Source organism: Furipterus horrens, unplaced genomic scaffold (assembly GCF_987537825.1).
Source record: "Furipterus horrens unplaced genomic scaffold, mFurHor1.1.pri manual_scaffold_10, whole genome shotgun sequence".
Classification (NCBI taxonomy): Eukaryota; Metazoa; Chordata; class Mammalia; order Chiroptera; family Furipteridae; genus Furipterus; species Furipterus horrens.
Window position 1 is genome coordinate 17789646 of NW_028327180.1, and position 15568 is coordinate 17805213.

Here is a 15568-nt window from a genome sequence, read left to right on the forward strand (position 1 = left end):
AAACACAATTTAAATTCAAAATCATTTGAAGAGACAAAAAAAAGCAACATGCCATAGCTCTCAAAACAATACGGTACACATAGGATCCTGTTACTGAGCACAGTACTATTACATTCAACACACACCACAGATACTCTCTCATTAATTCCATACAAATTTTGACAGCAGACTTTAAATTCCTAGAAAATTGCTCCCTGAATTTTAGTAATCTTAAAGCATTACAATTCCAAGAAATAAATCATAGAAAGCTAAAGAAAACAAACATATAGAAGTCATATGTCATTAGTTAAAATGATAAAGAATGAATGCTGATAATAATTAGAGCCGGTTATGGGTGTGTAAGAGTTCTCTCGTGCTTTTCTGTATGTTTGAAATTTTCCACAATAAACTTTTTCACTTTTTAGTAATTTATTTTTATTCACTAACAATAGGTCAAATTTTAAACTCCAGAAATTGAGTTTTTGTTAGATATTTATAAATTGTGGGGAGAAAAAACAAGATAACGAGCAATAAGTGCCTATTAGGTATTTTAATATGTAACAACCCCTAGGAGATAGAATCAGCTCTATTTTACATTTTTAAAAATTGAGCATCTGAAGGATTAATTTTCCCAAGACCATAAAGGAGCTTAAGTGAAATTCACAGCCAAGGAAGGGAGAGAGAAAGGAGAGGGGAGGGAAAGGAAGGCAGGCAAGAGGACGGTTAAGGAAAACTACAGAAGAAAACCCACTGTTACACTAATTCACAACAGACAAAATTAGACAAACACACTTTCTAGAAAACTCCACAAGTTAAAAAATTCTTGTAAAATTACTCAATTACAAGTATTCAAGGAAAAAATACAAAAGTATAATTGTATTTTAAAACTTATAATTATTTCATATCTGTAAATATTTGCGTACTTTAGTATCAACATCCTAAATAAATTTACTACCAAATCCTAAAGAAATTCCATTTCTGCCATGCTGCTAACCAGCTAAATACATACACACCAAAATTACCCTAAACCTTAATTTAGTTATCTAACCACAAGTTTGAATAAATTAAAAGAATGAAAAAGTGTCATAACGTATTTACAGTGATACTTTATATTTGTAATACAGCAGACTTTAGTAGATTTTCCTTAACATGAGGTGAGCAAAAGCAGGTATACAGTTGTATGTGAAATATGGAGTTTATTTTTATATTCTTATTTATTAATTATTGTTATTTTCCATACAAACAACTGTAAATATACTTTTGCCTATCCCAATATTTCACTTTACTGTACACATTGCTCCAACCCACCAGTGTTTCTATAAATGTGAAAATTCATCTTAAAGTACATGGACCTTGCCCTGACTGGTGTGGCTCAGTGAGTTAGCTGTCATCTCCCAGACAGAGATGGCACTGGCTTGATTCCCAGTCAGGGCACGTGCCTGGTTTGTGGGCTGGTCCCCAGTTGGGGGCATGTGAGAGGCAACAGATGGGTGTTTCTTTCACACACCGATGTTTCTCTCCCACTTCTCCCTCCCTTCCCCTCTCTCTAAAAATAATAAAATCCTTTAAAAAATAAATACAAATAATAGTACATGGATCTCAAAAAACGCTACCCTCCTTCCTCACATCTTAATTGACAAAATCCTAGTTCCACAATTTGTCTATATAAAATTAGAGTAGAAAAACACTAATTCTATTAGGAACCATTGATCTTCAGAAAAAAAATAAATTGAAAACTACATATAGACAACTACTATATGATACCCTTACTCAGTAAATCCATCATAGAAGCAAGTCATCTTCAAGGAAAGGTTATTTGCATATTAGAGGTCCACTAACACACCCTGACAAATACTAAAGATGACATCTGTTCCCTATTCTCTAATAAAAGCATCATCCTTTCCTGTCGATGTACTCATTGTAGTCACTATATAATAAAGTCACAAAAAAAGATGGTTAAAATTCCACTTTTGTATAGGTTCAATATACAAGGTCATTTCAGTCTTGGAAGCTAGGCCAACTAAATCCTGACCATGAGAGTAAAGAAGCAAACTCTAGCACCTTGTATAATGATTAACTATGTTATTAATTCTGTTCAAGTCAAATACCACATTCATGAAAGACTCCCTTTTCCTAATACACATTTTAGGTTATGTAAATTGGGGAGAAATCTCTCTTCCATAAGGCAAATCTTGATATGTTAGGCAAGTGGAAAACAATCCAGATACCTTCCCATAGTCAATAACAGGACTGAAAGAGGCCTCCAGCCACTAGAGTTCACCTTTGAATAATCCGGGTGTGAATTGTGTGAGTTCACTTATATGTGGATTTTTTTTTCCAATAAATTCTGTAAACGTATTTTTCTCTTCCTTATGATTTTCTTAACATTTTCTCTTTTCTAGCTTTCTTTATTTTAAGAATACAGTACATAATACATAGAGCATACAAAATACGTGTTAATCGACTGTTTATGCGATTGGTAAGGCTGAACAACAGGGTATTAGTTAAGTTTGCGGGAGTCAAAAGTTATACATGAATTTTCAACTGCAAGGGGGCGTTGGCATCTTGCTGTTCAAGGTCAACTATATTTCACATTTAAGGTTCTTTGCCATTATAAACCATATACGGCTTAGTGGTTAAAGCTTAAACTGAAGAAAAAAAAAGAGCTTAGGCTGTATATTTTCTAGTTAAATCTCAGCAATATGACTTGCTCAGTGACTTGAGCAAGTTATCCTGTCTGTGTCTCAGCTTCATCATTTATAAAGTGAATATTATAATAGTAAAACCTGCTCTGCTGTGACATATCTTTGCTTTCAATAACCTCCTACAAAATTATTCAAGGGGACAATAACGTAGGAATAGTGTGGAATTATGTTGGTTCATATGTAATTTATTGCAACAGAATTGAAGAGAAATAGCAATAAACAAAAATCTTAAAAATATATATATATTTAGAGAAATGCTTTCATTTAATGCAAACAGTGCCTGGTTTAATGACTACAAGAAGTATGCTTTTCCACCCTGTTAAGTATCTGACAATCTACAGTACAGATGAAGAAGCTGCAAAGACATTTCCCCCTGCACTGAAACAATGAAGTAATAAAGAAAGCCACATATGGATCAGATTTTTAGTACTGATAAAAATGCTGGCCTACATCTCAATGAAGGAAGCATAAACTCCAGGGCTAGTATCACAAAAGTGGCTGATGCTAATGTGAAAACAGCAGAGATTTAACCTTGCTTGTATTTTCATTACAGTTATTATTGATTTTGTTAGTATTCTGGTTACAAAATTCCGTGAGTTTTGAATGGCCCATCCCAATCCAAGTTTTTCCCAGTAAGCCCTGTTATTTTCAGCCCTATTATTATTTTTGCAATACAGAAGGCATTTTGACAGAAGCACCTATACCTACCTAGTAATTGTAAGAATTGTGAGAATTAAATTGGGTTAACACACATGTCAAACAGACCCTGGCACACAATAAATCTTAGCTATTGCTAGGATATATTATAACTCAAAATAATGAGTTAATTTCAATTCAAAAGCATACAAATTATCAATATATTTTCCTACTCCAAAAGCCATGAATCATCTCACCATCACTGAATATAAAAATTGATTCTCTCCAAAAAAAAGCCTAAAAATAGATTAAGAACAGTAAGTCCACCAAATGTGTCAGTAAACTAACAAAACAAGCCACTCACACTTCTGGCCAAAGATGCTGCCTCACTCACCAACTGGGACCTACAGTAAGGACAGTTATTCTGAAGGGCTTCGGATTTTATGTCTGTCTGATGTCTATTAATTTCACAGCAATTTGACCTAAGAAAATGAGGTGGTGATAATGTTAATCATTTCATAATATCTTTACATAACTTTCATTACTAATTAATATTTTCTCCATTTTAGATACCAATGAGCTTCTTTAAATTGGTGCCTCTTTGTTTCTAGAAAAGATATGTTGACATGCCATTTGAAAGTGATAACTGCATTACTACCAGGATCGATTTATTTCAAGTATTAACATTAAATCAACATTGTGCTAAAAATGTTATATACATGCATTTATAGGCTCTGATATATGATGATTTTTATTCAAATATTGAAGCCCAATGATCATAAAGACTGGATTCAACTAGGTACTATACAAGATTTAAGATATTTATTTATATTACTTTATGAGAAAATTTTTCACTAGAAACAACAAAATCCAAATACTTCATCAGAGACCTAATTATTTAAAACTCCCAGAGCTTTAAGGGATTTACAGTCATGTACCACTTGACTATGGGGTACATCCAAAAAAATATGTTTGTAGGCGATTGTACCATCTCACAAGACTGTACTTACACAAGCCTAGGTGGTATAATCTACTGCACACCTAGACTATATGGTGGTATAGCCTAATGCTCTGTAGAGGAGGAAAAATAATTTTCCTTCTACCCTTCTGTGTTCTTGAGACATCCCTGTAATAAAAGACAGATTAACAGGAGAAAAACAAACACAAGTTTAATAACATGTATGCCTCCTAGTATACACAGGAAGAGACCCAGGAAAACTGAGTAACTCACCAAAATGGCTGAAGGCACCACCTTAAATACCATTTCAGCTGAAGACAAAAGATGACGTTGAGAGGGAGAAATCAGTTACAGGAGGTTACCAGGAAAAGCACAGTAAACCAAGTTAAGATTGTTATGCAGATTTCAGTCTTTTCAAAGTTTTAAAGTCTTCCAAGTTGATAATAGTTACTAGGCATAAGGCCATGCCCCTCTTCCTGGTACAGATACCCTTACAAATGAAGAGTTCCCTTACAAATGTAACCGTCTTCTACAAAGGGTCACTTATACTTTGTCTTCAGAGCTTCTCCAGAACTCCAGAATTCATCCGGTTCTCACAATTAGCCAGCCTAAAATAATCCTTATACCAAAAAGACATCTTTGGGGATGACAAATCCTGTTCCCAACAGCTGCTAGGCTACAAACCTGTATATCATGTCACTGTAATGAATATGGTACACGACTATAACAAAATGTAAGTTTTTGTATAATGCATTGTTCTAAAACTTTGAGACAGCTATGAGGTCACTACAGGGAACAGGAATTTTTTCAGCTCCATTGTAATCTTATAGAACCATCATCTTATATATGGTCCACTTTCAACCAAAACATCATTATGTAGCACATGACTGTACTGTAGTTTATAAATAAAAATACCACTCCAATTAAGTCATTATTCATTGAACAAAGACCTTATTAGGCAAGGAGGAAATGTTTTTTAGTTCTCAAGCAATAGATTTATCTCTAACAAAGATAACTGATCAAGACCTCAACAGTTTTTCATCTTTCTGTAAGAATATATAAAATTCATTCCCACATCTCTCTCTAAAGCTGCAATTTTTATAGAACATCAATTACTAAAAGATCGATGGGATAAGTAATGAATAGAACTCTGAGAAATAAATTCAGAGACCCAGGTGCAATAGAGACAACAAAACTTAGAGCATGAACATCAGATAGTTATGTAACCTTATAATAATAATAAGTCACTCGGAAATCCAATTTTCTACCCAAAGTAAGAATTCACTCTAAAAAATCCCCATTTTGCAATCCTCTAAAACCTCCAGCAACAAGAAATTCTCTACCTCACAAAGCACATTTCAATCACATATATTAATCCTGAATAACCCAAATCTTTCAGAAAAAAAAATAATTACACACACACACACACACGCACTGTCTTTAAAAATCAAAACCCAATAATGTTTTATAAAACTAATCAATTAGAAAGAATCTATATAACCTTAAAAGCTTTTTTAATTTTTTTTTTCTTTTTACTATTTGCTTTAGTTTTTTACTTGGTATTTTGTCCCCACAGCTTTTAAGCCAAAGACTCACTAGAAATCTACTACACTGGGATTTCTCAGTATATATCCCATAATGTAAGAACCAATGAAATAATATTAATGGGTTGACCAAATTTTTTTCCATATGAGGGCTCTAGTAGTGCTTAGTTGTCTTTAATTTCATTGTTAACAATTTTGTGAGATTGTATTGTGACAGCTGTCACATCAGCATGCATTTAAAAAACATCAAAACTGGTGAATTTCTGTGCATCCATTTTAATATTTAAGGTGAAAGAAGATACGCAACATTTTCAGTGTATTTTGCTTTATTGCAAGAAAGGTGAAAACACAATTGAAACGGCAAGATCTGTGCAGCATATGGAGAAGGTGGTGTGACTGACTGAATGTGTCAAAGTGTTTTGCGAAGTTTCTTGGTACTACTGACATTTTGGCCAAATCATTCTTTGCTGTGGGGTTGTCTTATGCATTGGAAGATGTTGAGCAGCACCCCTGGCCTCTACCCACTAGAAGCCACTAGTGGGAGATAGCAGACATACTCAGAATATCCAAATCAATAAAGTGATTAGTGAAAATGAAAAATGTGTCTTATTTTATGGAAAAAAAAGTAAACTAGCTTTTTGGCCAACCCAATAGATAATAGTAAAAAACTACTTAAGAAACTTAAGAGACTATTTTGAAAATAATGAAATTGCTATTCTTAGGGATAAAACAGAAATTGAGCTAACTCAAAATTGTACAATGAAAAATGCAAATTCCCTGACAATTATATTCATATGAAAGTCAGAAAATAAAAGAAATACACATTAACAATGTATCTTTTGCAGAAAATAACAACAGAAATCAGGCTTACTAATGATTATAATATATTTAATGAAAAGATTAAAACATTTCCATTTAATTTAACAAATACTTTTGAAGTACCAAGCACTGTGAAAAGTTCTAGAGGTACAAAAATAAATAAAACAATTTATTAATTAAGTACTATAAAACAAAAATGTGTCCTGGATAGTCTTTCTTCAAGAACACAAACCTATTTAAAATACTTTTTAAAGTATATGTGTTAAAAAGAGATACTTCATAATATAAAAATACACTAGATTAGTTCAGCTAGGTCAGTATAAGAAACAAAAAGCTTAGTTTCCTTTTGTATTAATTCACAAACAGAAAAGAAAAATTCTAATTTTTTCAACTCCCAAATGATTTCTCCGTTTAAAATGAACCAGTGCAAATGGAAACAAGACTGTCTACCCACAGGGGCCTAAATGATCAATTCTATTACTTCTAGGAAATTATAAGGTTTCCAAAATCCACCAATGTACCCAAATTTCTTCTAATCACCAACACTAATAAACAATATCTATTCATAATCTATGTAAATGTTCATATACTTTGAAATACTTATTCTATTTCTGGAAATTTCAATGCACAAAATGCCTACAGAAGCATTTTAACAGCAAAAAGTAATTCATCTCCTCATATACTAAAAATTACAAAACAGTGATGAAAGATATTAAGGAAGATCCAAATAAATGGAAAGACGATCCATATTCATGGACTGTAAAACTCAATATTCCTCCAAAGTGATCTACAGATTCAATACCTCCCTAAGTCCCAGCCTGCTTCTTTTATAGAAATCAACAAGCTAATCCTACAATTCACATGAACATGGAAAGCACTTAGAGTAGACAAAACAACTTTGAAAAAGGGCATAGAGAACATACATCCCTTTTTCAAAACTTACTACAAAGCAACAGTAATCAAGACAGTTTTGGTAGTGGTGGAAGAACAGGCATATAGATCAGGGGAAAAGAACTGAGAGCCCAGATAAATCCTTACACTCGTGGTCAACTGCTTTTGGACAAAGCTGCCAAGGCAATTCAATGGGAAAGAATACCCTTCGCAACAAACAGCGACACAACTGGGCATCTACATACAAAGCGACGAATTTAGAACATTATCTGAGCCGTCCCTCATAGCATACAAAAATTAACTCACAATGGATCATGGGCCTAAATGTAAAGGCAAAAACTAAAAATTTTTGAGCACAGGATGTAAATGTTCTAAAATTAGATCGTGGTAACGCCAGCACAACTCTGTAAACTAAGTGAAAATCACTGAATTGTATACTCAAAACAAGTTACGCTATATAAGTTATAACTCCATAAAGGTGTTTTAAAAACAAGTCACTTGTAAAAAAGTCACAATGGCTGTTAAATAAATTCCAAGAACTACATAGTATATTGCAGAGTAATATATACATAGAAACAAAAAAAAATTATAAGGTTGGAATATGATGAATCCAGCTATCTAAAATTTTAAATATTATAATAATAGCCAATAGTTATAATAACATTTAATGTGCCACATTTTTAAATTGATTTGAGAGACAGAGAGGAAGGGAGGAAAGGGAAAGAGAGAGAGAGAGACATCAATTTGTTGTTCCCACTTATTTATGTATTCATTGGTTGATTCTTGTATGTGCTCTGGCCAGGAACCCAACTGCAACCTTAGCATATAGAGACAATGCTCTAACCAACTGAGCTACCTGGCTAGGGCCTGCCATACATTGCTTTATGTGCTTTACAAGTATCTATTCCTTTAATCCTCACTGCGATGTTGTTTTCCTCCATTGTACAGATGGGGACACTAAGACACAAAGAAGTTTTAAAAAAGAAAAGTTGTTCAAGATCACAATAGTTTTAGGATAATGAATCTCTCTTCCTCTTTAAACCAATACCATTAGCTTATTATATTATTACACAACTGAAAAGGAAACCAGTGGACATCATGGTTGCCTATCCAGCACCCATTCACCCTTTCAATGTCTTATGCAAGGTTTTGTGTATCCACCCCTCCCCACAGAGCCCAGCGAATGCCGAGAAAACTGACCCCATCCTTAGGTGGAGCAGTTGGCCCAGGTTTGCTTAAGCCAATGAGCACATTTCAATGGCCACGGTCATTTGTCCAGAGGTACAATCAGGACTCTCTTTTGGAATGTTAGGACAGAGAGGCTCTCTCCCCCAACTGCCACTGGCAGCCACTCCACAACCATGAGAGGAACATCAACAGATCAAAGCTGACATCAAAGGAAGCAGAACAGAAACAGAAAAAAACTGGTCTTTAATATTCTTTTGTTACTTAAGTCTTGCCCTACCTTTGGGCATCCAGATAAATAAGCCTATAAATCTTTTTTACTGTGTTTAAAACCAGTTCAAGTTTTCTACTACTTATAACATGAAGTACACACTGATTTGGGGGGGAACCCATTAAGTGTTTCTAGAAGGGATTACCCGTAACCTTTAAGCTCATGATGGGACATATCAGAAAAACATGTTCAATTATTCTTTTTATTTAAGGTTCATATACAAGCTTGAAAAGTAATTATGTGTGATTTATGTCCCACAAAATTAATGCTATTTTAATGTCACTTTTAAGTGTTATTTAAGATCTAGATTTCTAATTCCTGAAAAATCAGAAGGTATTACACGATGGGGCCCCCTGTTACTGTAGGACAATCAGCTAGAACGGAATAGCAGCTGCCCCTTTAAGGCTACAAGTACACGCCCTGCACAGTCAATACTAGCGGAGGCCTTGTGTGAGGCGCTCAACTCCTACAGGTGTTAAGATGCTGCACTATTAATATTTAGCAGGACCTATCTCAAATGCCATACAATGAGTACAGAAGTTCCTCCTTATCCACAAGGAATATGTTCCAAGACCCCCCAGAAGATGACTGAAGCCAATGATAGCACCAAACCCTATAAATACTATGTTTTTTCCTATCCTACTTTTTTTTTTTTTAATGATTTTTGCACTTGAGGGCCATTATTAAGTAAAATAAGGCTTACTTGAACACTGTTACTTGAATACTGTTACTAATAATTGAGACAGCTACTAAGTGACTAATAGGTAGGAGGTTGAAGCTTATGAATTGTTTACTTCTGGAATTTTCTGTTTATTATTTTTGGACCATGACTGACTGCAGTTAAGTAAAACTGCAGAAAGTGAAACTGTGAAAGGGGGCGACTACTGTAATGAAAAATTATATTCTATCTTTCAAGCTTCAACATTTTAATTGAAATCTTATACTCTTCAAACAAACAAAAATCATGAAAACATGTATTTGTCACTAGACCAATAGGAACTACTATTCTTGAATTAAATAGCATTGAATATTTTTAAATACATGATGGAAGCTTAAACTCCGCACCAAACTCCTAAAAACGTCATTATAATAATTATTCTGGGTCCTAGTCTGACAAATAACTTTAGCATAAAGATGAAAACAAAAATAAAGTGGTTTTGAAGTGCAACCAGAAAAATGGAAAAGTTGACCAGAAGTTTGAAATGCTTGAATACACAGGTGTACTATTAATCAAAACTTATCTGTAAATGACTTGTAAAAGAAATTACAAGAAAGGTGGTAAATTTCATAGGAATTTATAGCAGAGCAAATTCAAGCCAAGTTAGCAAAGCTGGGAGGGAGAACTTTGCAGAGAAAGAGCTCTTGAGTTATATGGCTCTACCACTAATTTGGACAATGCTGGGGAATAGGAAGTTGTTTAATTTTAACAGTACAACTTTACTGTTTCAAGTAGTTAATATGTAACCAGTAATAAAGAATCAGTAGAACATAATCTATTTTAATAAAATGCCTGGAAAACAGAAATAAGCTATGATAGCTATAAATAATAGTGAGAAGTTACTAATGAAAAATCCAGTGAAGAGAACAGGATAAAAGAGGAGCACACAGGAGGATTCAACGATATTGGTAATATTCTGGTTAAGTTAGAGAGAAGGTCCACAGGGCTTATATTTTTATAGCATTTCCTTCCTTAGTCATGTTACATATTCTTTTGTCTGTATCCTATTTTTCATAATTTTAGAAATAGTAATCCAATGTACTGACTGTAACAAAAGGTCGTGACCAACTTTCTGCATCTACATTCTGAATGAAAGAAACAAATAACCAAATGTTTTCTTACTTTTAAGGTCTTTTTAAACAATTTTTTTCAAAGTTATTTGAATGTTAAATAAGAAACTAATTGTACTGATGGAGGTTTCACCATCAATATTTAGCAGGACCAATGATTTCTGTGCCCTTACATTGGAGAAAGCTATACCTAAACTTAAATACCTGCTTAGAGGAACCAACATTCTCCATCAACTCAAGAGTAGAAACATTCCTAGAAAGGCTGCCATTCTCAGAATCATCAAATTGTAGGCAATTTAGTTAACATTTCAGTGTCTCGGTTTTCTTATCTATAAAATGAGACACAAGCATATCTGGATAATATTGCAGATTCAGACCATCGTGATAAAGCCAGTATCACAATAAAGCAGGTCGTAATCATTTTTGCTGGTGGAAGGTCCTGCCTTCAATTTATTTTTTAAAAAATTAAAAAATACCAACCCCTGTGAGGCACAATACAGCAAAGCACAATAACACAAGGTACATCTGTATATGTATTAAGAGTTGTTGAAGAATTAGAAAAACATGTAAAGCACCTGGCCCACTGCCTGGTAAATAATAACTTTTTAAAAATCACTTATTATTACTTAATGCATTCCCTTGCTTGAGTAGAATTAAGGCTAAGGCTAACAACTATCAATTAGGAAATATTTAGGTGCACCTGTATTAATAACATGAAGATGAACTAGATTACCAAATTCCCAACATTTCAGCTCCCTATATTTTCTAAGGTCTGGCCAAGAACCTAGACATCCAGGAAGGAGCATGAAACATATAAGAGAGAATTTAAAGAGAAACTAATCGAATCCTCTTGGCAACTTACTCTGTTTTACATAAGAGAATGACAGTGACAGTGGGTATAACTGAACAGATTTTCCCTCTCCCTCTACTGGGACATCTATCGTCCTGCAAATATAGTTGTGAAAGACTGAACCAATAACTTTAAAATCTCTACCAGGCCTAAAGTTCCGGGCAGCATATAAGCAAACTATTATTACAGAATTTGGATTTTCCTTAATGATAAAATGCAAGTGACTCAAAGAACAGAGAAGTTCAAATCCTCCTTCTGCCAGGGAATGTCGCATTTCACACACAAACAACTAATTATGGACTATATCACAACCACAGATTTGTGTTTATCATCCAAGGTACAAGAGGTTTAGAAAAAGGAAAACAAATAAAAAGGAAAGTTTTCAAGTGTCTCTATTTTGAAGTAGAATACATAAATCTACCATTTATCTCCTTGAGACTCACAAACTTAAGTCCCCACACACAAGATCCAACAAAATATTAATACTTGTTGAAGCTGAATGCTAGATAACAGGATTCTTTATATTATTCTATTTTTATGTTATTTGAACACTTCCATAATGTATAATTAAATATGTATACATATATGTATGTCTATAGGTGTTTGTATACAAGCTCCCAATACAACTAACTGGCACAGAAATACGAAGTTTTCTTATTCCAAAAGTAAGTGAATTTCATCAAGTTACTTTCTCATTGTAGAAGTTGTATTACAGGTGACCAGACTATTAATAAAGGTCTACCAAGGGAAATAATTAACTGCCCTGGAATAAAAGGGTCTAACCTTGAAAACAGAGGCAACAAGGAAAGGTGTTAAACAATTATTAGAACCGCGTTCATATTTGTTCCCATCTGTTACGTTCTAACACAGGTGAGTATGTGGAAGAGGAGGAAGTATTTTTAGGCCAAATTTACTTTTTATTCTTTAAGTGGATGGGCAACAGAGGTTAGAATAAAGAAATCTAAAAAGCCCCCACTAGAAATAACCATTTCTAAGAAAAGAGCGAAAGGAAAATATTGTACATCCATCTTTTAAAAATAACATTCATAGCTCATAGTAGTACAACCAGCAAGTTCTACTGACCAAACAGGCATAACTGCTAGACGTGAATTTACAAAAGAAACAAAGATCATGCTATATCTGCTAAAATCCTCTTTTCATATTGCCACTTAATTTTCACAATAGAACCTTAAATTCATTGCAAAACTTAGTATGTTAGTTATGCCTAAAATGACACTAGCCAAAATTTAAAATAAATGCTACCTTTGCAGTCATCTTTCATCAGTCCTATGAACAAAACTTCCGTTCAGCCATGGCTGGTGTGGCTCAGTGGACTGAGTGCAGGCCTGCGAACCAAAGGGTTGCTGGTTCGATTCCCAGTCCGGGCACATGCTTGGGTTGTGGGCCAGGTCCCCAGCGGGGGGAGTGCAAGAGGCAACCACACATTAATGTTTCTCTCCCTCTCTTTCTCCCTCCCTTCCCCTCTAAAAAGAAATAAAATCTTAAAAAAAAAAATTGTGTTCAAAACCTACATGGCAAACTATATATAACTTAGGCAGACTCAGGAAGAATAGTTAGGCGGCCTTACCACTTACATTACTTCTCAAGCCCAAAAAAGGTCCCAAGAACTTGTTTAAAATGTCAAAGAGAAATGCACACTTACACATCCCTCCCTCCAAAATTCATAGAATAAAACTCCTCCACTGGAAACCCCCACCCCCCGCCAAATATTTCCATTAGCACCATTTATTTTCTTAGCACAAAAGGGATCTGTTCAATTTCACAAAAGCTGGAGCACTTTCGTTTTACATAATTTCCCTTAAACTAACAAATACAGGAAATTGTTTCACCTAGGTCAGTAGAATTTTGTGTTTCTACCCATGGAAAAAGCCATCATCAAATCTAGCAAAGCACATGGCTGTTCCTTGAGCGTCCTGTTCCTCGACCCACTGAAAAGAATATATGCTTTCAGAATAGGTACCTACTTACCAGGTTAAAGACCGTTTCTACGATATCCCTATTGGACACTTCTCCAACTTCAACCAGTCCCGTCAAAACTGCAAATTTCATTCGGATGCCCCTGATGGGGAGCCCCGGTTTCAGGGACAACGCACCCTCTTCGGCTGAGGTTTCTTCTTTCCCTCCGCCTCCCCCGTCATCACCTGTTGGTGGCGGGGAAGGGACAGGATTGTCTTCACTGGCCATTGCTATTCACGAGAAACTCGAGTCACTATGGGACAGCAACCGCTGCACGAGTAATAAGCACACGCCACGCAAAAGGAAAAGGGCCACTCTCCCAAGTTGTGGAGAACCCCCAAAAGCAGCTGAAGTGGAAAGTCCTTGGCGTCGCCCTCCTCCTCTTGGAGAATATTTGTCCAATCTCTCTCCCCGAGGCTGACAACAACGCCAAACCCTATTGGAAGATTTAGATAAACGTTAAATAGGCTAGGTTTTGTTTTTGGGTGCTGTAGGGGGAGAGGGGGAATAGTTACTGCGCGTCAACGAAGTTACTGAAGGGACCCCACCGCCAGCCCCCGCGTCTCCCCGGCCCGAGGCGCTGGAGTCAGAGTGGAGGCGGGGGCAGGAGGCTCCAGCACGGGTTCACTCCTCCCCCACTCGCGCAGGTTCCTGGCGCGGGGCACCCTCTCCTCACAGGTGCACGGAGAGAGAAACTCGCTGGGAGAGGAGGGGTCGGAGGAAAGGAGGGGCCCCCAGCTACCGCCGCGGTAGAAAGTTACTCCTCACCCAGAGACTCCGGATCGTCCTCACCCCGCGCCAGGGAGCCGCGAGACGGAGGTGGCTGCGAAGATCCGGGGCAGGAAAAGGCGGGGGAAGGGGGCGGTGATTATTCTCAGCCCTTGGCCCAGGGGGAGGAGTGGAGCACCTCACGGGCACCTGAGGTTCATCGGGGAGAGGAGGGCAGGTGTGTTGCGGCCGGAAGGGAGGGGGAGGCCTGGCAGAGAGGGCTAGGAGAGAAGAGGGTTGAGAGGTCAGTGCACCTGGTCGCAGCCTCCAAGTTTCCCTAGTCCGCTCCCCGCGAGTCCGCGGCTGCACTGAACTCCATGGCTTCCTGGTCCGCCCCACCCCTGCGCTTAGCCTTTGCAGAAACAGCCGCGACTGGGGCTACGGACGCCAGGGCTGAGGCTGCCGGCGGGGGTGAGGATGCTACTGGCACAGCTCGCCCCGCCACGGCTCGCGCGGCTCTCCCGGTGCCCACTGAGGCTGCTCCTCGCCGCCATGACAGCGCCGAGGGCTGCCCGGCACGGCGTGCGCGTGCGCGAGCGAAGGCGGAGGCAACCGCGCGGCGGGGTGGGGACGCGCGGGCGGCCGGGGTGGTCGGGGCAGGGCGGGGGCGCTGGGCGCGGACTTGCTGGCAGGACCACGGCGAGGCGGGCACCCAAGTGGGCGGGGCGCGCAGGTGGCACCAGGTGTGTCACCGGCCCAGCGAGGAAAGACCTTTCCCTCCCGAAGCCGGCTCTTCCCCCCGACCTGGGAAGGTGCCTTGGCAAGTGCTGAGCGGGTGATTCTGACGCTCACAACTAATGTTGTGGTTACCGTAGGGTCTCCAGGCGCCGGCGGAACCCGCCCCGCGTTGCCATGGTGTTTTGTTGGACAAGGACACCTGAGGGACCACTGCGAGCCAGAGGTGGCAGCGCTGGAGCCAGCAAGGCTGCTGCCCTTGTCTAAGGGGAGCAGAGTCCCCTCCGCTGACTGCTTTCAGCTGTTGCCCGCCCGCCGCGTCCGGCGAAGAGTTGGGAAGCGATTTCCACTGGGTTGCCGGCAGCTGCCACCATTTGGAAGGGGGTGGGCGGGGCGTCGTGTCCACGAGGAACGGGAAAGATTCCTTGCTTCGCAGCTGCCGCCCCGCCACCCCTTGCCCACGCTCTCAGGAAGGGAGGGTTCCTGAGACAGCTGCTCCAAACAGCGTGCAGGCAGGGTTAA

At 37.9% G+C, this 15568-nt stretch overlaps 1 protein-coding gene across 1 annotated transcript in view; it reads right to left on the reverse strand.

Moving 5' to 3' along the window:
* Window positions 1-14865, reverse strand: part of LRBA (LPS responsive beige-like anchor protein) — a 530437-nt gene extending 515572 nt beyond the window's left edge. The window contains exons 1-2 of the mRNA XM_090287960.1: window positions 14626-14865; window positions 13616-14039 (exon numbers count right to left, since the gene is read on the reverse strand). Of these exons, the coding sequence (XP_090144086.1) occupies window positions 13616-13831 (216 nt within the window). The 5' untranslated portion in view covers window positions 13832-14039; window positions 14626-14865. The remainder of the gene's footprint in view (window positions 1-13615; window positions 14040-14625) is intronic.
* Window positions 14866-15568: the final 703 nt, after the last annotated feature.